The sequence below is a fragment of the Oncorhynchus nerka genome, linkage group LG6 (genome assembly GCF_034236695.1).
Source record: "Oncorhynchus nerka isolate Pitt River linkage group LG6, Oner_Uvic_2.0, whole genome shotgun sequence".
NCBI lineage: Eukaryota > Metazoa > Chordata > Actinopteri > Salmoniformes > Salmonidae > Oncorhynchus > Oncorhynchus nerka.
In genome coordinates, this window is record NC_088401.1 from 50,828,190 (window position 1) to 50,852,359 (window position 24,170).

The 24,170-nt window shown below is 41.9% G+C and overlaps 1 protein-coding gene across 1 annotated transcript in view; it reads left to right on the forward strand.

Annotated features, from left to right (window-relative positions):
* The window catches only part of LOC115130029 (short transient receptor potential channel 7-like), a 75,527-nt gene that overhangs the window by 43,717 nt on the left and 7,640 nt on the right, over positions 1–24,170 (forward strand). Inside the window, exons 8-9 of the mRNA XM_065019074.1 lie at positions 10,043–10,238; positions 12,124–12,345. Of these exons, the coding sequence (XP_064875146.1) occupies positions 10,043–10,238; positions 12,124–12,345 (418 nt within the window). The remainder of the gene's footprint in view (positions 1–10,042; positions 10,239–12,123; positions 12,346–24,170) is intronic.

Consider the following 24,170-nt stretch of genomic DNA (forward strand, 5'->3'; position numbering starts at 1 on the left):
GAAAGAAGACACAGTCCTCTTCCCTCCTCTCCTCTCAGAATGTACTTTTACCACTTTAGACTAGAGACACATTATCATTTGATCATTCTATCACTCTTTCTGAAACTGAAACTTTCCACTCAATCATCTCAGTCACTTTGCTAATGGATTTTGGGTCCAGCCTGTCCGTCCGTCTGTCTCAGTCAGTCAGTCAGTCGGTCAGTCATTTTTTTATGAGTTAGAGAACTCCTCTGTTCCATCTGTGTGTAGTGAAGTAGAACCACAGAGAACGGTGGAGTCTGGGATGGGTTCTGCTTGGCTGATCACATAGAACCACCAGTCTGCTGAGGCGGTACCGGTACAAACGTCGGACTCATCACTTCTACTCCCTACAGCGGATATTCAGTTTTAGGTCTCTGTCTTGCACTCTAAGACCTGAATGGTACACTCAAGGGCTGCGTTCACACAGCACACTCAACTTTTTTCCACTAATTGGTCTTTTTGACCAATCACATCAGATCTTTTAACATCAGCTCTTTTTTTGGGGAGCTGATCTAATTGGTCAGAAGACCAATCGAAACGCAGCCTGTGTTGACTTTACCTTGAAACACACTTGGGATTTGTTTCCGAGGTCAGTTTTGAGGAATCCAGCTGATATATTATTCCACTTGAATTCATAGTAACCTATCAACCAGTGAGCTGTTCTGTATGAATTCTACCGTTCACAGTTCTTACTGGCACCACAAGGGGTCACTATGACTCCAATTACTAATGGAGTCAGAAAAGACCATAACAGAAGTCACGTTTTCCAGGTGGAATTTACATCAATCATTTACCTGGTAAAGAAAAGGAGTGGGTTGGACTGTATCTTAGGCTAGGTTGAGGAGTGTGATATTGCAGGTCAGAATACAGGAATGTTGGTGGAGGACAAGGTTTCCATTGCAGGGTATTCAGTTATTAACTAACTAACGAAGGCCCAGCACAAGGACACAAGAGCCCGTGGGGTCCGGGGGGGATGTTGTGGTTCTGGAGGATACAAAAGAGAAGATATATTAGCATACATACGAAGTGTCATAACTAATAGGAGAATATAGAAAAGTATAACACACAGGAACAAAGGACATCACTGGTAACTAAAGAATTCCCCAAAACATCACACTACCACCACCATGCTTAACCGTTGGTATGAGGTGGAATATAGTGTTTGGTTTTCGCCAGACATAATGGGACCCATTTCCTCGAAAAAGTTGATTCAAGTTTGCCAAAAAGCACCTGGAAGATCATCAAGACTCTTGGAAGAATGTTCTATGGACAGATGAGTCAAAAGTATCACTTTTTGGATGACATGGGCTCCATTATGCCTGGTGAAAACCAAACACTGCATTCCACGGTAAGAACCTTGTACCAACGGTTAAGCATGGTGGTGGTATAGTGAATCTTTAGGGATGCTTTGCATGAGAGAATGTCAAGAGTGTGCAAAGCTGTCATCAAGGCAAAGGGTGGCTACTTTGAATAATCTCAAATTGAAAATATATTGGTTTTGTTTAACACTTTTTTGGTTACTACGTGATTCCATATGTGTTATTTCATAGTTTTGATGTCTTCACTATTATTCTATAATGTAGAAAATAGTAAATGAAAAAAAATTAGTAGGTATGTCCAAAATGTTGACTAGTACTATATATATATATATATATATATATGTGCCTGTGTATATATACAGGCTAGGAAGTTATCATTATACAGTTTCCAAACATGAAAAGGCACTTACTTAAACTCAGGTATGCACAACATGGACTGCGTTTAGACAGGCAGCCCAATTTTGATATTTTTTCACTAATTGGTTTGAAAAGATCTGATATGATTGATCAAAAGACCAATAAGTGGAAAAAATGATCAGAATTAGGCTGCCTGTCTACACTCAGCCATGAACAGGAAAGGGAAAACACTGGGGCCGTCCTATTCACCAAACACTAAGGAAAACACACACTGCTTTATACCAGAGGAATGGGAGCGGAATGTTGATTAGCAGAGTGATTTCAGGTGTGGTGAGTTGGCAGGATCGGGGGAAGTCCAGAGAGAGGATAATTGGAAAGTTGGTCGAATTTGCATGATGCTTCAGAACAGTTGGTTTAGGTGTGTGTGTGTGTGTGTGTGTGTGTGTGTGTGTGTGTGTGTGTACGTACGTACGTACGTACGTACGTATGTGCGTGTATCTGCTATCTCTCTGTGTTCTTGAGTATAACAGACATGGCAGCTTTTGATGGAGGATGGTAGTGAGGGCAGGTTTGATGGCTCCGGTGCTGATTGAGGGAGGCAGGTGGTGGTGATAACAATACCCCAGGAGGAAGCAGTCTGAGTGGGGGCTGTGGAGAGGGTGAAGGCGGTTCTTTGGAGGATGGCTGGAGGGTTCAGGCAGTGAAGGTACAGCTGGAGTAGGCCTAATGAAGACTGTATGCCCTAATGGCTACTATTCTGGCCTCCAGAACCCAACACACTGACTGACTCACTCACACACAAAAGCACACATATTATTTCTCACACACACACACACACACACACACACACACACACACACACACACACACACACACACACAGGTTATTAGGATTCTCAGCTAGGCACCTCTGGAGAAGCAGTAGACCTGTCTCTATGTTCTAGTCAGCCATGCATTAGTACACTGCTGTACAGACCTGACTGCCAGACGAGAGGAGAGTAATGGAGAGATACAGGAAAGGGGAGGGGGAGTCAGGAAGTAGAAGATAGAGGGAGGACGGAGTCTATTTGAAGAAAAGAGAAAGCGTCAGCGGGTAGATGAGAAAATAGAGGAGGGCAAATTTGACAGAGTAGGAAGATAAACAAATGAGATAAAAGCAAGAGGAAAGGAGGAATGAGTATGAGTGAAGAGAGGGGGATGGAGAGACTAGAGGGGGAATGAGAGACTAGAGGGGGATGGAGAGACTAGAGGGGGAAGGAGAGACTAGAGGGGGATGGAGAGACTAGAGGGGGATGGAGAGACTAGAGGGGGATGGAGAGACTAGAGGGGGAAGGAGAGACTAGAGGGGGATGGAGAGACTAGAGGGGGAAGGAGAGACTAGAGGGGAAGGAGAGACTAGAGGGGGATGGAGAGACTAGAGGGGGATGGAGAGACTAGAGGGGGATGGAGAGACTAGAGGGGGATGGAGAGGCTAGGGGGAAGGAGAGACTAAAGGGGGATGGAGAGACTAGAGGGGGAAGGAGAGACTAGAGGGGGAAGGAGAGACTAGAGGGGATGGAGAGACTAGAGGGGGAAGGAGAGACTAGAGGGGGATGGAGAGACTAGAGGGGGAAGGAGAGACTAGAGGGGGAAGGAGAGACTAGAGGGGGATGGAGAGACTAGAGGCGGAAGGAGAGACTAGAGGGGGATGGAGAGACTAGAGGGGGATGGAGAGACTAGAGGGGAATGGAGAGACTAGGGGGAAGGAGAGACTAGAGGGGGAAGGAGAGACTAGAGGGGGATGGAGAGACTAGAGGGGGATGGAGAGACTAGAGGGGAATGGAGAGACTAGGGGGAAGGAGAGACTAGAGGGGAAGGAGAGACTAGAGGGGGAAGGATAGACTAGAGAGGGAAGGAGAGACTAGAGGGGGAAGGAGAGACTAGAGGGGGAAGGAGAGACTAGAGGGGGAAGGAGAGACTAGGGGGAGGGGGAGAGACTAGAGGGGGATGGAAAGACTAGAGGGGAAGGAGAGACTAGAGGGGGATGGAGAGAAGCGGAGGAGGATTCTTGGCTGGCCTGTTTGTGTGGGCACAATAAGGAAAACAGGCCACTGGCACAGACAGGAGAGAGAGAATCAGAGGGATAAGCTGAAGAAGACACACAGACATGGAGAACAAACTGAGAAGGAGGGAGAGGGCAAAACCAAAGAGAGTGAGATATATTTTGTGAGAGCTGAAGAGTAGAGAGAGAGGGAGAGGGAGAGAGAGAGAGGGGGCCTGGTGGTATGGCATGACAGTTTAGCGTGGGGGTAAAAAGGAACATATGTACAGTACCAGTTAAAAGTTTGCACACACCTTCTCATTCCAGGGTTTTTCTTTGTTTTTACTATTTTCTACATCGTAGAACAGTAGTGAAGACATCAAAACTATGAAATAACACATATGGAATCATGCAGTAACCAAAAGAGTTTATATTTGAGATTCTTCAAAGTAGCCATCCTTTGCCTTGATGAGAGCTTTGCACACTCTTGGCATTCTCTCAACCAGCTTCATGAGGTAGTCACCTGGAATGCATTCACTTAACAGGTGTGCCTTGTTAAAAGTTAATTTGGGGAATTTCTTTCCTTCTTAATGCGTTTGAGCCAATGAGTTGTGTTGTGAGAAGGTAGGGGTGGTATACAGAATACAGCCCTATTTGGTAAAAGACCAAGTCCATATTAGGTCAAGAACAGCTCAAATAAGCAAAGAGAAAATACAGCCCATCATTACTCTAAGACATGGGTGTCATTATATTTGGCCCGCGGGACAATACCAAATTACTACTAGAGCTGGCCCGCCGGTATTATACAGCGCATTCACCACTAATACTACGAATCCCATAATGCTCTGCTGTTTTCGCGCGCCAATCAGGACAGGACCCAGAAACGCTCTCTCCTCTGTGACAGTAGTCATAGCAACATAGACGCTACAACTGTCAGCGAGCTAACCCTTCCCAAAAATGGCGAAAAGAAAGGCAGAAAACAGGAGCTTTCTGGACAAGTGGGAGGCAGAATATCTGTTTACATATGTAAAAGACAAACCTGTTTGTCTTGTTTGTGGAGTCAACGTGGCTGTAAGTAAGGAGTACAACATTAGACGACACTATGAAACGAAACACCATGACAAATACAAGGACCTGGACATGACTCAAAGGAGCCAGAAAGTAGAGGAGATGAAAAGAAGTTTGGTTTCACAACAGAATATGTTTAAAAAAGCCACATCACAAAGCGAGGCTGCTGTAAAGGCTAGTTATATAGTGGCAGCAGAGATCGCAAAATCAGCCCGGCCCTTTAATGAGGGAGAGTTCATGAAAAAGTGCATGATGAAGGTTTGTGACCTCGTATGCCCAGAGAAAAAACAAGCATTTTCAAATGTGAGCCTGAGCAGGAACACAGTAGCTGATCGCACATGTGATCTTGCCACCAATCTGTATGACCAGCTGATGGAAAAGGGAAAAGATTTTGTTGCGTTCTCCCTCGCTGTGGATGAGAGCTGCGACGCATCTGATACTGCTCAGCTGTCAGTCTTCATCCGTGGAGTGGACTCAAATCTGTGTGTTACGGAGGAGCTATTAGGATTCAAATCAATGCATGGCACAACCACAGGAAAGGAAATCTTTGAGGAGGTTTCCAAATGTGTAACTGAAATAAAGCTGCCGTGGGATAAACTCGTTGGATTAACGACAGATGGTGCGCCAGCGATGTGCGGTAAAAAGAGTGGACTGGTGGGCATGGTTCGGGAGAAGATGCGGGAAGAGAACTGTGCAGGTGAGCTAACTGTTTACCACTGCATCATACATCAGGAAGCACTGTGTGCCAAAGCCCTAAAGATGGAACATGTTATGACCACAGTAACACAGGTAGTTAACTTTATAAGAGCCAAAGGTCTAAATCACCGCCAGTTTAAATCTTTTCTGGAGGAGTGTGGTTCGGAATACGCAGACGTGCCGTATCACACAGAGGTGAGATGGCTAAGCAGAGGAAAAGTACTGAACAGATGTTTCGAGCTGCGTGAGGAAATATGTCAATTCCTGGAAACCAAAGGGAAGGATACAGCAGAGCTCCGGGAGCAAAAGTTCCTGTGTGAGCTGGCCTTTCTCTGTGACATCTCGAGCCATCTCGATGCGCTGAACCTGCAGCTTCAGGGGCGGGGGCGCATCATCACAGACATGTACGCTGCAGTGAGGGCCTTCAAAACTAAACTGTGCCTGTGGGAGAATCAGATGCTGCAAGGAAACCCTTGCCATTTTCCCTGCTGCCAATCCATAAAAGCGCAGATCTCTACCGCCGTGTTCCCATGCGCACAGTTTGCTGAAAAACTCAGTGTTCTCGCCGCTGAGTTTAGCCGGCGATTTGCCGACTTCGATGCCCAGAAATGCAAGTTTGAACTGCTTAGTAATCCCTTCGCAGTTGATGTGGAAAATGCACCAACCAACATCCAAATGGAGCTGATTGAACTCCAGTGCAACGACACGCTGAAGTCAAAGTATGATGCTGTGGGAGCCGCACAGTTTCCACGGTTCATCCCTGACACAATGCCTCAGCTCCGCACCCAAGCTGCTCAGATGCTCTCCATGTTCGGCAGCACTTATCTATGCGAGCAACTTTTCTCCTCGATGAAGATGACCAAAACAACTCACAGGAGACGTCTGACTGATGAACATCTTCGCTCGATACTGAGGATTTCTTCAGCTCAGAGCTTGAGCCCAGACATTGATGAACTAGCATCCAAGAAGAGATGCCAGGTATCTGGCTTGGGCACATCAGATTAGACCAGTGTGCAATAATTAACGTTTTCTTTATGCACTTTTTCTTGCTACAAGGCATGGGCTTGAATGGTTGATTGATTTATTATCATTTTATTTGTAAAATTATTAGCCAGTGGAAAAAGTTTATTTTGGTATTTAAATCAGAAGGATGCAAATAGAAAAGAGGCATACAATTTTTATTTAAATTTTATTTATTTAATAAATGAATGCCATTGATGTGTTTTTTCATTTGAAATTCGATTTTGCATGTCTCCACTATTAAATTATATATTGTATGGTAATAAGCGATGCTTGTTCCATATTCAATGTTAAAGCAAAACTTGTTTGGGTCCATATTAAAAGGTTAATTTGTTCAATGCTGGCCCGTGACTTTGTTCAGGTTTTACATTTTGGCCCACTGGGTATTTGAGTTTGACACCCCTGCTCTAAGACATGAAGGTCAGTAATGTCAAGAACTTTTCAAGTTTCTTCAAGTGCAGTTGCAAAAACCATCAAGCACTATAATGAAACTGGCTCTCATGAGGACTGCCACAACAAAGGAAGACCCAGAGTTACCTCTACTGCAGAGGATAAGTTCATTAGAGTTAACTGCACCTCAGATTGTAGCCCAAATAAATGCTTCAGAGTTCAAGTAACAGACACATCTCAACATCAACTGTTCAGAGGAGACTGTGGGAATCAGGCCTTCATGGTCAAATTGCTGCAAAGAAACCGCTACTAAAGGACACCAATAAGAAGAAGAGACTTGCTTGGGCCAAGAAACACGAGCAATGAACATTAGACCGGTGGAAATCTGTCCTTTGAGTCTGAAAATCTGTCTGATGAGTCCAACCGCCGTGTCTTTGTGAGATGCAGAGTAGGTGAACGGATGATCTCTTTATTTTCTTTTATTTATTTATTTTCAATATATAAATATATGCAAGTCGGGATGTGCCGAGAGAGAGAATTTATAGAGCGTGATGGACACTCGTGTTGTCATGAAGCTCCTAATTGCTTGTCTCGCACTGTTCAATTCCCTATTCAATACATGTGACCAGAGAAGACACACACACTACACATACGCCCACTCAAACAAATCACATTGATTAAGACCAGAGGTGCTTACCCATCTGTCACCATGGATACGGCTCAGCGGCGTGATCGAGGAAAGTTGATCTGAGTTTAATACTTAAAGATGTCTGTCTGTCTGCACCACTCTCCTGAGAGATAGCACTGCTAGTGTCATGTATTGTCATGTTATGTCTTGTCCCTGTGCTTTCTCTTCTCTTCGTTTCCCCCTGCTGGTCGTATTAGGTTACTATCTCTCTCTCTCTCTATCGTTCCGTTCCTGCTCCCAGCTGTTCCCCATTCTCCTAACGACCTCGTTTACTCTCTCACACCTGTCTCCTCTTTTGCCCTCTGATTAAGTCTCTATTTCTCTCTCTGTTTCTGCTTCTGTCCTTGTCGGATTCTTGTTTGCTTTGCCCTTGTCCCGTCCTGTCGTAATCTGCCTCTTCATCAGATGCTGCGTGTGAGCAGGTGTCTCTGTCCTCCACGGCCCACGCCTACCCAGAGGGACATGCAGTCTGTTGCCGCTAGCCCTGCAATTCTCCTCTACTACTAGAAGGAGGACTCTCCTGCAAAGATAGAGGATTTATGTTTTCCCTGTTTGGACATCTCCTGTAAAGATTGAGGATTTGTTTTCCCTGTTTGGACATTAAAAGACTCTGTTTCTGTTGAATCGCTGTTGGGTCCTCACTCACCTGCATAACAGCTAGATGGCGGTGAGGGAGGAGAGTAAAGGAGGGAGGGAAGTTCATATATAAATGCTATAAGGGAGGGATAGAGAGGGAGGGAGAGGATTTTAATATCGGAATGATGAGATAGAGCGAGAGAATGTTTTATTTATTTAAAGTCGGTAATTTACTGATCTGCAGCATTGATTTCTCTGATTATAGAGAGAGAGTGAGCTAAAGAGAAAGATAGTTAGAGAGAGAGACAGAGTGGAAGGGAGGGAGAGAGTGGCACTGAAGAAAGATAGAGAAAAGGAATAATGGAAAATAAAGTTAGAGAGAGCGAGCGAGCGAGAGAGAGAGAGAGAGAGAGCGAGCGAGCGAGAGGGTCCTACTGTGTGTTCATATCAGTCTCCTGAGGAAGTAGATGAGCAGTAATTGGGTTTGGATTACACACACACACAGACTAGAGGTGAGTTGCCGCCATTCTCCCTCGTAGGGAGTGTGTGTGTGTGTGTGTGTGTGTGTGGTGCCTTGTACTGCCTCCCTCTCTCCTGTCAGTGAGGTGCTCTTCTGAGGGTTAAGGCTGACTGTGTCTCTGAAGGCACCCACTGTGACCAGCTGTTAGGGAACTAGACAGAAGCGTTTAATGACGGCTCCGCACCCGGCATCAATATCCGCTGGTCTGCTCTCTGTGTGAATAGGAGGGGTAGTGGTAGCCGGCGACTGATAGAATTGTTTCACGTATAGAAAGGACTACTGTATCTCTGCAGACAAGTGGGGATGTCCGTGTATGTCATAAGCTTCTATTAGAAACCTCTCCTTTTCCCTGCCTAATAACATGTACATTCATTTCTAAATACATGGAAAGAGTCTTGCATATTGACGTTGGTTTGTCACGTGAGCCCCAGGTCAGAGGAAAGGGAAGTCAATAAACATCAGCAAGGATCAAGTGGATGGACTATATGGGTGTCTGAATACCGTTCCACATGAGAACATTGTCCAATAGAGAGAGAATGTAGGTTTATTCAGCCATGGTACCACATGCATTTACTGTACATACTGGGCCTTGCAGCACATCGAGCTGACAGATGACATATTGTTAGTTATTTTAGCGAGTTACTACAGAGTTAACCCGAGTTCTAAGATCTTGAGAGTCTGTGAGAAGACAGAGAGACAGAGAACAAGACATAGAGAGCGAGTTGTAGGTTAAAGCAGTGTTTTCCACTCTTCCTAGAAAGATGAAGTGTGTGTGGCTCTAAGCGCTGAAAGAGGAGAGGTTTATTATTGAAGTGCACACACAGGCCTGTAGCCGACATCTCTCTTCCCCTTCACCCCTCCCTCTTGCTTTGCCATTCATTGAATGTTTATTTGGCAGTATTGCGTCCAAATGTCGGTGTTCTTTAGGCAAAGTGTATGTTTAGATCACTCCACACCCCCTCAGAGCTTGGGTGTCTGACAACGCTAGCTAGAGCAATGTCACCTCATTCGACCAACTTGTTCTCGTGAAACGAAACGAGGGCGCAGGCCATGAGCACTGAGACTAAAAGCAGAACCAAATGGACTGGACTGGACTAGACTAGACTAGACTGGACCAGACGTTTCCAACCTGTTCCGTTCCATGCACAACCAAATCACAGATAAAAGCCCTGGGCTTTTTCCAAAGTGGAACAGGAGAACTGGCTTTGCCTCTTCGATTGAGCTTTCCTGGTGGGGGGATAATGTGTTGGAATTGGACATGACTCATCAGCTATTTCATCAGTGCCAGCTCATAAAGTCTACTAAAAGAACACTATACTCTGGTTTACAGACTCATGCTTGCGTGTGCATCCGTGTGTGTTTCCCCAGGGTGGAGGAGAGCTTTAAGACTCTGTTCTGGTCCATCTTCGGTCTGTCGGAGGTGATCTCCGTGGTCCTGAAGTATGACCATAAGTTCATAGAGAATATTGGCTATGTGCTGTTTGGGGTCTATAACGTCACTATGGTGGTGGTTCTACTCAACATGCTCATCGCTATGATCAATAGCTCCTACCAAGAGATAGAGGTCAGTTCTATTAATAACTCATTCATATAGAGGTCAGTCCTATTAATTACTTATTCATATAGAGGGCAGTTCTATTAATAACTCATTCATATAGAGGTCAGTCCTATTAATTACTTATTCATATAGAGGGCAGTCCTATTAATAACTCATTCATATAGAGGGCAGTCCTATTAATAACTCATTCATATAGAGGTCAGTCCTATTAATAACTCATTCATAAAGAGGGCAGTCCTATTAATAACTCATTCATATAGAGGGCAGTCCTATTAATAACTCATTCATATAGAGGTCAGTCCTATTAATAACTCATTCATATAGAGGGCAGTCCTATTAATAACTCATTCATATAGAGGTCAGTCCTATTAATAACTCATTCATATAGAGGGCAGTCCTATTAATAATTCATTCATATAGAGGGCAGTCCTATTAATAACTCATTCATATAGAGGTCAGTCCTATTAATAACTCATTCATATAGAGGGCAGTCCTATTAATAACTTATTCCTATAGAGGGCAGTCCTATTAATAACTCATTCATATAGAGGGCAGTCCTATTAATAACTCATTCATATAGAGGGCAGTCCTATTAATAACTCATTCATATAGAGGTCAGTCCTATTAATAAATCATTCATATAGAGGGCAGTCCTATTAATAACTCATTCACATAGAGGTCAGTCCTATTAATAACTCATTCATATAGAGGGCAGTCCTATTAAAAACTCATTCATATAGAGGTCAGTCCTATTAATAACTCATTCATATAGAGGGCAGTCCTATTAATAACTCATTCATATAGAGGGCAGTCCTATTAATAACTTATTCCTATAGAGGGCAGTCCTATTAATAACTCATTCATATAGAGGGCAGTCCTATTAATAACTCATTCATATAGAGGTCAGTCCTATTAATAACTCATTCATAAAGAGGGCATAACTATGAATAACTTATTAATATAGAGGGCAGTCCTATTAATAACTCATTCATATAGAGGGCAGTCCTATTAATAACTTATTCCTATAGAGGGCAGTCCTATTAATAACTCATTCATATAGAGGGCAGTCCTATTAATAACTCATTCATATAGAGGGCAGTCCTATTAATAACTCATTCATATAGAGGGCAGTCCTATTAATAACTCATTCATATAGAGGGCAGTCCTATTAATAACTCATTCACATAGAGGTCAGTCCTATTAATAACTCATTCATATAGAGGGCAGTCCTATTAATAACTTATTCATATAGAGGGCAGTCCTATTAATAACTCATTCATATAGAGGGCAGTCCTATTAATAACTCATTCACATAGAGGTCAGTCCTATTAATAACTCATTCATATAGAGGGCAGTCATATTAATAACTCATTCATAAAGAGGGCAGTCCTATTAATAACTCATTCATATAGGAGTCAGTTGTATTAATAACTCATTCATATAGAGGTCAGTCCTATTAATAACTCATTCATATAGAGGTCAGTCCTATTAATAACTCATTCATAAAGAGGGAAGTCCTATTAATAACTCATTCACATAGAGGTCAGTCGTATTAATAACTCATTCATATAGGAGTCAGTTTTATTAATAACTCATTCACATAGAGGTCAGTTCTATTAATAACTCATTCACATAGAGGTCAGTCCTATTAATAACTCATTCATATAGGAGTCAGTCCTATTAATAACTCATTCATTAGGAATTATCCAATCTTACATTTATAATCATACAATGGTCGTGTTATGATAATTTTTAGTCAAAGAAACAAATATTCAGTGTGAAATATTGTTAATCCCACATGACTGTACCAATGTGTGTGTTTATGTGTGCGGTGTGCGCATGCATTTATTTTGTTTGTGTCTGTATGTCCATGTGTGTGTGTCCCCCCCAGACAGATGCAGATGTAGAGTGGAAGTTTGCCCGTGCCAAGCTGTGGATGTCCTACTTTGACGAGGGTCGCACTCTGCCCGCTCCTTTCAACATGGTGCCTTCTCCCAAATCCTGGTACTACCTGGTCCTCCGCACCAAGGCCTGCATCGTTCACCTCTGCAAGGCCAAGGGGCGTCGCCATGACAACGAGCTAGAGATGGGCATGCTTAACCCACGACTCAAGGTCAGAGGGGAGAGGGCAAAGGTCAAAAGTCAAACCCTCATTGTATCAATACATACTGTAGATGCTAGTAAGTGTTTGATCTTATACCAAGCTATTTCCAGTGTAATAATTTTTTTAATACAATTTTAAATGTATTTTGTTTGTTTAGCTTATTGGAATACCAGGTGAGAATTTGCTAGGAATGGTGCTGAGCAGATCCTTGGTAAATCTTACAACATTTGCACACACTGTATATAGGCTTTTCTATTGTGTTATTGACTATACATGTGTTTATCCCATGTGTAACTCTGTGTTGTTTCTGTCGCACTGCTTTGCTCTATCTTGGCCAGGTCGCAGTTGTAAATGAGAACGTGTTCACAACTGACCTACCTGGTTAAATAAAGGTGAAATAAAAACAATATATTTAAAAAAGTCAGTCTTGCCAAAGCATAGCTGAACATCCAGGGAGGCATGGTGCCAAATCTAAATGGCACTGCAAAATGTTTTGCCAAAGCTGTTGCAAAAGCCGCTTGGGTTATTTTGGTGGTGGATGTGTTGTGGAGAATATTGGATGTATTTCAAAGGCTTCAGGATGTATTATAGGAGCTGTTGGATATGCCCGCTCCTACCTAATGCTTAACCTGGTTTGTAGAGGCAGGATCGGTTTTATAGAACTCCCTCTGTGGGTAGACAGAGAGCTGATGGCTCGGCTATGAAACACAACTGAGCAGAGCATCAGGTGAGCAATCGATACGCAGACTCACACTAGACCTTAGGAAGACGGGACAAAATGTAAAGTGAGTTTGTCGGAGCGAACTGCAGCGGTTTCTCTCTTCCTGAAGGAGATATGCATGTATACGGCATCTTGCTTCACTTTTAGAGTGTTTGTGTATGTCGTGTACATTGTGTTTGTAACTGTTTGTTATTGAGCGTGTGTTTGTGTGTGTGTATGTGTGTGTTTGTGTGTTAGTATACAGGGCTATTTTCAGGACCCATTGCAGTTTGGTACCATGTCTCGTTCTGCCATGCCACTGATGATGTCAAGCTTAGCAGCCTTTCGAGCCCCAGATCTGTGTGTGAATATCTATGTGCATGTGCGTGCATGCATGTCTGTGCGCGTGCTTGTGTGTGCGTGTGTGTGTGCGTGTGTGTGTGTTTGAGCGTATCTCCTGCCAACATGAAAATAAGGACTCGTAGGACACTAAGTAAATCTAGAAGAGGACATTAAAACTAGGTCATTGATATTTAGCAGAGCAGATACATCAACACCCAGTGACATAATACACATTATTCCAAGGTAATAGGAATCATGTTTGCAGCACAGAAATAAATAACATATAATACAGTATTATTTTCTATCTATTTATATACACCGTTTCTTAATTTTTAAAACTATTTTCTACATTGTAGAATAATACTGTAGACATCAAAACTATGAAATAACACATATGGAATCATGTAGTAACCAAAAAAGGGTCACACAAAACAAAATAGATTTTAGATTCTTCAAAGTAGCCACCCTTTGCTTTGCATTCTCTCAACCAGCTTCATGAGGAATGATTTTCCAATGATCTTGAAGGAGTTCCCACATATGCTGAGCATTTGTTGGCTGCTTTTCCTTCACTCTGCAGTCTAACTCATCCCAAACCATCTCAATTGGGTTGAGGTTGGGTGATTGTGGAGGCCAGGTCATCTGATGCAGCACTCCGTCACTATTTTTCTTGGTCAAATAGCCCTTACACTGCCTGAAGGTGTCTTTTGGGTCATTGTCCTGTTGAACAACAAATTATAGTTTGTAACCAGCATGGCTACCACATGTGTAAATAGTACCCGCAAAACACCAGTCTCAACGTCAACAGTGAAGAGGCGACACCGGGATGCTGGCCTTCTAGGCAGAGTTCTTCAGTCCAGTGTCTGTGTTCTTTTGCCCATCTTAATCTTTTATTTGTATTGGCCAGTCTGAGATATGGCTTTTTCTTTGCAACTCTGCCTAGAAGGCCAGCATCCCGGAGTCACCTCTTCACTGTTGACGTTGAGACTGGTGTTTTGCGGGTACTATTTAATGAAGCGGCCAGTTGAGGACTTGTGAGGTGCCTGTTTCTCAAACTAGACACTCTAATGTACTTGTCCTCTTGCTCAGTTGTGCACCAGGGCTTCCCACTCCTCTTTCTATTCTGGTTAGAGCCAGTTTGCACTGTTCTGTGAAGGGAGTAGTACACAGAGTTGTACGAGATCTTCAGTTTCTTGGCAATTTCTCGCATGGAATAACCTTCATTTCTCAGAACAAGAATAGACTGACGAGTTTCAGAAGTTCTTGGTTTATAGCCATTTTGAGCCTGTAATCGAAACCACAAATGCTGATGCTCCAGATACTCAACTAGTCTAAAGAAGGCCAGTTAATTTTGCTTCTTTAATCAGGACAACAGTTTTCAGCTGTGCTAACATAATTGCAAAAGGGGTTTTCTAATAATCAATTAGCCTCAGCTACAATAGTCATTTACAACGTTAACAATGTCTACACTGTATTTCTGATCATTTTGATGTTATTTTAATGGACAAGAAATGTGCTTTTCTCTCAAAAACAACAACATTTCTAAGTGACCCCAAACTTTTGAATGGTAGTGTATGAGTGTACACAACATTAGGAACACCTTCCTAATATTTCATTGCACCCCCTTTTGCCATCGGATCAGTCTCAATTCGTCAGGGCATGGACTCTACAATGTGTCAAAGTGTTCCAATAGGATGTTGGCCCATGTTGACTCCAATGCTTCCCACAGTTGGGTCAAGTTGGCTGCATGTCCTTTGGGTGGTGGACCATTCATGATACACACGGGAAACTGTTGAGTGTGAAAAAGCCAGAAGCATTGCAGTTCTTGACACACTCAAACCAGTGCGCCTGGCACCTACTACCATACCCCATTCAAAGGCACTTCAATATTTTTCTTGCTCATTCACCCACTGAATAGCATACATACACAATCCATGTCTCAAGGTTTAAAAGTCCTTTAACCAGTTTCTTCCCTTTCAACTAAACTGATTGAAATGATTTTAGCAAGTGACCCGGTAAGGGATCATAGCTTTCACCTGGATTCACCTGGTCAGGAAAGAGCAGGTGTTCCTAATGTTTTAAACACAATATATTTTTATTCTGGACTCTGACATTGCTTGTTCTGATATTTCTTAATTTCTATATTTTTATTTTTGGGTTATGTGTGTATTGTATTATTTTGTATTGCCAGCTTTTACTGCACTGTTTTAGCTAGAACACAAGCATTTTACTGCACTGTTGGAGCTAGAAACACAAGCATTTTACTGCACTGTTTTAGCTAGAACACAAGCATTTTACTGCACTGTTGGAGCTAGAAACACAAGCATTTTACTGCACTGTTGGAGCTAGAACACAAGCATTTTACTGCACTGTTGGAGCTAGAACACAAGCATTTTACTGCACTGTTTTAGCTAGAACACAAGCATTTTACTGCACTGTTTTAGCTAGAAACACAAGCATTTTACTGCACTGTTTTAACTAGAACACAAGCATTTTACTGCACTGTTGGAGCTAGAAACACAAGCATTTTACTGCACTGTTTTAGCTAGAAACACAAGCATTTTACTGCACTGTTGGAGCTAGAACACAAGCATTTTACTGCACTGTTGGAGCTAGAAACACAAGCATTTTACTGCACTGTTGGAGCTAGAACACAAGCATTTTACTGCACTGTTGGAGCTAGAAACACAAGCATTTTACTGCACTGTTGGAGCTAGAAACACAAGCATTTTACTGCACTGTTGGAGCTAGAAACACAAGCATTTTACTGCACTGTTGGAGCTAGAAACACAAGCATTTTACTGCACTGTTGGAGCTAGGAACACAGGCATTTTACTGCACTGTTGGAGCTAGAAACACAAGCATTTTACTGCACTGTTGGAGCTAGAAACACAAGCATTTTACTGCACTGTTTTAGCTAGAACACAACCATTTTACTGCACTGTTGGAGCTAGAAACAACATTTTACTGCACTGTTTTAGCTAGAACACAAGCATTTTACTGCACTGTTTTAGCTAGAACACAAGCATTTTACTGCACTGTTGGAGCTAGAAACACAAGCATTTTACTGCACTGTTTTAGCTAGAACACAAGCATTTTACTGCACTGTTGGAGCTAGAAACACAAGCATTTTACTGCACTGTTTTAGCTAGAAACACAAGCATTTTACTGCACTGTTTTAGCTAGAAACACAAGCATTTTACTGCACTGTTGGAGCTAGAACACAAGCATTTTACTGCACTGTTGGAGCTAGAAACACAAGCATTTTACTGCACTGTTTTAGCTAGAACACAAGCATTTTACTGCACTGTTGGAGCTAGAAACACAAGCATTTTACTGCACTGTTGGAGCTAGAACACAAGCATTTTACTGCACTGTTGGAGCTAGAAACACAAGCATTTTACTGCACTGTTTTAGCTAGAACACAAGCATTTTACTGCACTGTTTTAGCTAGAACACAAGCATTTTACTGCACTGTTTTAGCTAGAAAATAAGCATTTTACTGCACTGTTTTAGCTAGAACACAAGCATTTTACTGCACTGTTGGAGCTAGAAACACAAGCATTTTACTGCACTGTTTTAGCTAGAACACAAGCATTTTACTGCATTGTTGGAGCTAGAAACACAAGCATTTTACTGCACTGTTTTAGCTAGAAACACAAGCATTTTACTGCACTGTTTTAGCTAGAACACAAGCATTTTACTGCACTGTTGGAGCTAGAAACACAAGCATTTTACTGCACTGTTGGAGCTAGAACACAAGCATTTTACTGCACTGTTGGAGCTAGAACACAACCATTTTACTGCACTGTTGGAGCTAGAAACACAAGCATTTTACTGCACTGTTTTAGCTAGAACACAAGCATTTTACTGCACTGTTGGAGCTAGAAACACAAGCATTTTACTGCACTGTTTTAGCTAGAAACACAAGCATTTTACTGCACTGTTTTAGCTAGAAACACAAGCATTTTACTGCACTGTTGGAGCTAGAACACAAGCATTTTACTGCACTGTTGGAGCTAGAAACACAAGCATTTTACTGCACTGTTGGAGCTAGGAACACGCATTTTACTGCACTGTTGGAGCTAGAAACACAAGCATTTTACTACACTGTTGGAGCTAGGAACACAAGCATTTTACTGCACTGTTGGAGCTAGAACACAAGCATTTTACTGCACTGTTGGAGCTAGAACACAAGCATTTTACTGCACTGTTTTAGCTAGAACACAAGCATTTTACTGCACTGTTTTAGCTAGAAACACAAGCATTTTACTGCACTGTTTTAACTAGAACACAAGCATTTTACTGCACTGTTGGAGCTAGAAACACAAGCATTTTACTGCACTGTTTTAGCTAGAAACACAAGCATTTTACTGCACTGTTGGAGCTAGAACACAAGCATTTTACTGCACTGTTGGAGCTAGAAACACAAGCATTTTACTGCACTGTTGGAGCTAGAACACAAGCATTTTACTGCACTGTTGGAGCTAGAAACACAAGCATTTTACTGCACTGTTGGAGCTAGAAACACAAGCATTTTACTGCACTGTTGGAGCTAGAAACACAAGCATTTTACTGCACTGTTGGAGCTAGAAACACAAGCATTTTACTGCACTGTTGGAGCTAGGAACACAGGCATTTTACTGCACTGTTGGAGCTAGAAACACAAGCATTTTACTGCACTGTTGGAGCTAGAAACACAAGCATTTTACTGCACTGTTTTAGCTAGAACACAACCATTTTACTGCACTGTTGGAGCTAGAAACAAGCATTTTACTGCACTGTTTTAGCTAGAACACAAGCATTTTACTGCACTGTTTTAGCTAGAACACAAGCATTTTACTGCACTGTTGGAGCTAGAAACACAAGCATTTTACTGCACTGTTTTAGCTAGAACACAAGCATTTTACTGCACTGTTGGAGCTAGAAACACAAGCATTTTACTGCACTGTTTTAGCTAAACACAAGCATTTTACTGCACTGTTTTAGCTAGAAACACAAGCATTTTACTGCACTGTTGGAGCTAGAACACAAGCATTTTACTGCACTGTTGGAGCTAGAAACACAAGCATTTTACTGCACTGTTTTAGCTAGAACACAAGCATTTTACTGCACTGTTGGAGCTAGAAACACAAGCATTTTACTGCACTGTTGGAGCTAGAACACAAGCATTTTACTGCACTGTTGGAGCTAGAAACACAAGCATTTTACTGCACTGTTTTAGCTAGAACACAAGCATTTTACTGCACTGTTTTAGCTAGAAAATAAGCATTTTACTGCACTGTTTTAGCTAGAACACAAGCATTTTACTGCACTGTTGGAGCTAGAAACACAAGCATTTTACTGCACTGTTTTAGCTAGAACACAAGCATTTTACTGCATTGTTGGAGCTAGAAACACAAGCATTTTACTGCACTGTTTTAGCTAGAAACACAAGCATTTTACTGCACTGTTTTAGCTAGAACACAAGCATTTTACTGCACTGTTGGAGCTAGAAACACAAGCATTTTACTGCACTGTTTTAGCTAGAAACACAAGCATTTTACTGCACTGTTTTAGCTAGAAACACAAGCATTTTACTGCACTGTTGGAGCTAGAACACAAGCATTTTACTGCACTGTTGGAGCTAGAAACACAAGCATTTTACTGCACTGTTGGAGCTAGGAACACGCATTTTACTGCACTGTTGGAGCTAGAAACACAAGCATTTTACTACACTGTTGGAGCTAGGAACACAAGCATTTTACTGCACTGTTGGAGCTAGAACACAAGCATTTTACTGCACTGTTGGAGCTAGAAACACAAGCATTTTACTGCACTGTTGGAGCTAGAACACAAGCATTTTACTGCACTGTTGGAGCTAGAAACACAAGCATTTTACTGCACTGTTGGAGCTAGAAACACAAGCATTTTACTGCACTGTTGGAGCTAGAAACACAAGCATTTTACTGCACTGTTTTACTACACTGGAGCTAGGAACACAGGCATTTTACTACACTGTTGGAGCTAGGAACACAAGCATTTTACTGCACTGTTGGAGCTAGAAACACAAGCATTTTACTGCACTGTTGGAGCTAGAACACAAGCATTTTACTGCACTGTTGGAGCTAGAACACAAGCATTTTACTGCACTGTTGGAGCTAGAACACAAGCATTTTACTGCACTGTTGGAGCTAGAACACAAACATTTTACTGCACTGTTGGAGCTAGAAACACAAGCATTTTACTGCACTGTTGGAGCTAGAAACACAGGTATTTTACTGCACTGTTGGAGCTAGAAACACAAGCATTTTACTGCACTGTTGGAGCTAGGAACACAAGCATTTTACTGCACTGTTGGAGCTAGGAACACAAGCATTTTACTGCACTGTTGGAGCTAGAAACACAAGCATTTTACTGCACTGTTGGAGCTAGGAACACAAGCATTTTACTGCACTGTTGGAGCTAGAAACACAAGCATTTTACTGCACTGTTGGAGCTAGAAACACAAGCATTTTACTGCACTGTTGGAGCTAGAACACAAGCATTTTACTGCACTGTTGGAGCTAGAACACAAGCATTTTACTGCACTGTTGGAGCTAGAAACACATGCATTTTACTGCACTGTTGGAGCTAGAAACACAAGCATTTTACTGCACTGTTTTAGCTAGAACACAAGCATTTTACTGCACTGTTGGAGCTAGAAACACAAGCATTTTACTGCACTGTTTTAGCTAGAACACAAGCATTTTACTGCACTGTTTTAGCTAGAACACAAGCATTTTACTGCACTGTTTTAGCTAGAACACAAGCATTTTACTGCACTGTTTTAGCTAGAACACAAGCATTTTACTGCACTGTTGGAGCTAGAAACACAAGCATTTTACTGCACTGTTTTAGCTAGAACACAAGCATTTTACTGCACTGTTGGAGCTAGAAACACAAGCATTTTACTGCACTGTTTTAGCTAGAAACACAAGCATTTTACTGCACTGTTTTAGCTAGAACACAAGCATTTTACTGCACTGTTGGAGCTAGAAACACAAGCATTTTACTGCACTGTTGGAGCTAGAAACACAAGCATTTTACTGCACTGTTGGAGCTAGGAACACAAGCATTTTACTGCACTGTTGGAGCTAGAAACACAAGCATTTTACTGCACTGTTGGAGCTAGAAACACAAGCATTTTACTGCACTGTTGGAGCTAGAACACAAGCATTTTACTGCACTGTTGGAGCTAGAACACAAGCATTTTACTGCACTGTTGGAGCTAGAAACACATGCATTTTACTGCACTGTTGGAGCTAGAAACACAAGCATTTTACTGCACTGTTTTAGCTAAAACACAAGCATTTTACTGCACTGTTGGAGCTAGAAACACAAGCATTTTACTGCACTGTTTTAGCTAGAACACAAGCATTTTACTGCACTGTTTTAGCTAGAACACAAGCATTTTACTGCACTGTTTTAGCTAGAACACAAGCATTTTACTGCACTGTTTTAGCTAGAACACAAGCATTTTACTGCACTGTTGGAGCTAGAAACACAAGCATTTTACTGCACTGTTTTAGCTAGAACACAAGCATTTTACTGCACTGTTGGAGCTAGAAACACAAGCATTTTACTGCACTGTTGGAGCTAGAACACAAGCATTTTACTGCACTGTTGGAGCTAGAAACACAAGCATTTTACTACACTGTTGGAGCTAGGAACACAAGCATTTTACTGCACTGTTGGAGCTAGAACACAAGCATTTTACTGCACTGTTGGAGCTAGAAACACAAGCATTTTACTGCACTGTTGGAGCTAGAACACAAGCATTTTACTGCACTGTCGGAGCTAGAAACACAAGCATTTTACTGCACTGTTGGAGCTAGAAACACAAGCATTTTACTGCACTGTTGGAGCTAGAACACAAGCATTTTACTGCACTGTTGGAGCTAGAACACAAACATTTTACTGCACTGTTGGAGCTAGAAACACAAGCATTTTACTGCACTGTTGGAGCTAGAAACACAGGTATTTTACTGCACTGTTGGAGCTAGAAACACAAGCATTTTACTGCACTGTTGGAGCTAGGAACACAAGCATTTTACTGCACTGTTGGAGCTAGGAACACAAGCATTTTACTGCACTGTTGGAGCTAGAAACACAAGCATTTTACTGCACTGTTGGAGCTAGAAACACAAGCATTTTACTGCACTGTTGGAGCTAGAAACACAAGCATTTTACTGCACTGTTTTAGCTAGAACACAACCATTTTACTGCACTGTTGGAGCTAGAAACAAGCATTTTACTGCACTGTTTTAGCTAGAACACAAGCATTTTACTGCACTGTTTTAGCTAGAACACAAGCATTTTACTGCACTGTTGGAGCTAGAAACACAAGCATTTTACTGCACTGTTTTAGCTAGAACACAAGCATTTTACTGCACTGTTGGAGCTAGAAACACAAGCATTTTACTGCACTGTTTTAGCTAGAAACACAAGCATTTTACTGCACTGTTTTAGCTAGAAACACAAGCATTTTACTGCACTGTTGGAGCTAGAACACAAGCATTTTACTGCACTGTTGGAGCTAGAAACACAAGCATTTTACTGCACTGTTTTAGCTAGAACACAAGCATTTTACTGCACTGTTGGAGCTAGAAACACAAGCATTTTACTGCACTGTTGGAGCTAGAACACAAGCATTTTACTGCACTGTTGGAGCTAGAAACACAAGCATTTTACTGCACTGTTTTAGCTAGAACACAAGCATTTTACTGCACTGTTTTAGCTAGAACACAAGCATTTTACTGCACTGTTTTAGCTAGAAAATAAGCATTTTACTGCACTGTTTTAGCTAGAACACAAGCATTTTACTGCACTGTTGGAGCTAGAAACACAAGCATTTTACTGCACTGTTTTAGCTAGAACACAAGCATTTTACTGCATTGTTGGAGCTAGAAACACAAGCATTTTACTGCACTGTTTTAGCTAGAAACACAAGCATTTTACTGCACTGTTTTAGCTAGAACACAAGCATTTTACTGCACTGTTGGAGCTAGAAACACAAGCATTTTACTGCACTGTTGGAGCTAGAACACAAGCATTTTACTGCACTGTTGGAGCTAGAACACAACCATTTTACTGCACTGTTGGAGCTAGAAACACAAGCATTTTACTGCACTGTTTTAGCTAGAACACAAGCATTTTACTGCACTGTTGGAGCTAGAAACACAAGCATTTTACTGCACTGTTTTAGCTAGAAACACAAGCATTTTACTGCACTGTTTTAGCTAGAAACACAAGCATTTTACTGCACTGTTGGAGCTAGAACACAAGCATTTTACTGCACTGTTGGAGCTAGAAACACAAGCATTTTACTGCACTGTTGGAGCTAGGAACACGCATTTTACTGCACTGTTGGAGCTAGAAACACAAGCATTTTACTACACTGTTGGAGCTAGGAACACAAGCATTTTACTGCACTGTTGGAGCTAGAACACAAGCATTTTACTGCACTGTTGGAGCTAGAAACACAAGCATTTTACTGCACTGTTGGAGCTAGAACACAAGCATTTTACTGCACTGTTGGAGCTAGAAACACAAGCATTTTACTGCACTGTTGGAGCTAGAAACACAAGCATTTTACTGCACTGTTGGAGCTAGAAACACAAGCATTTTACTGCACTGTTGGAGCTAGGAACACAGGCATTTTACTACACTGTTGGAGCTAGGAACACAAGCATTTTACTGCACTGTTGGAGCTAGAAACACAAGCATTTTACTGCACTGTTGGAGCTAGAACACAAGCATTTTACTGCACTGTTGGAGCTAGAACACAAGCATTTTACTGCACTGTTGGAGCTAGAACACAAGCATTTTACTGCACTGTTGGAGCTAGAACACAAACATTTTACTGCACTGTTGGAGCTAGAAACACAAGCATTTTACTGCACTGTTGGAGCTAGAAACACAGGTATTTTACTGCACTGTTGGAGCTAGAAACACAAGCATTTTACTGCACTGTTGGAGCTAGGAACACAAGCATTTTACTGCACTGTTGGAGCTAGGAACACAAGCATTTTACTGCACTGTTGGAGCTAGAAACACAAGCATTTTACTGCACTGTTGGAGCTAGGAACACAAGCATTTTACTGCACTGTTGGAGCTAGAAACACAAGCATTTTACTGCACTGTTGGAGCTAGAAACACAAGCATTTTACTGCACTGTTGGAGCTAGAACACAAGCATTTTACTGCACTGTTGGAGCTAGAACACAAGCATTTTACTGCACTGTTGGAGCTAGAAACACATGCATTTTACTGCACTGTTGGAGCTAGAAACACAAGCATTTTACTGCACTGTTTTAGCTAGAACACAAGCATTTTACTGCACTGTTGGAGCTAGAAACACAAGCATTTTACTGCACTGTTTTAGCTAGAACACAAGCATTTTACTGCACTGTTTTAGCTAGAACACAAGCATTTTACTGCACTGTTTTAGCTAGAACACAAGCATTTTACTGCACTGTTTTAGCTAGAACACAAGCATTTTACTGCACTGTTGGAGCTAGAAACACAAGCATTTTACTGCACTGTTTTAGCTAGAACACAAGCATTTTACTGCACTGTTGGAGCTAGAAACACAAGCATTTTACTGCACTGTTTTAGCTAGAAACACAAGCATTTTACTGCACTGTTTTAGCTAGAACACAAGCATTTTACTGCACTGTTGGAGCTAGAAACACAAGCATTTTACTGCACTGTTGGAGCTAGAAACACAAGCATTTTACTGCACTGTTGGAGCTAGGAACACAAGCATTTTACTG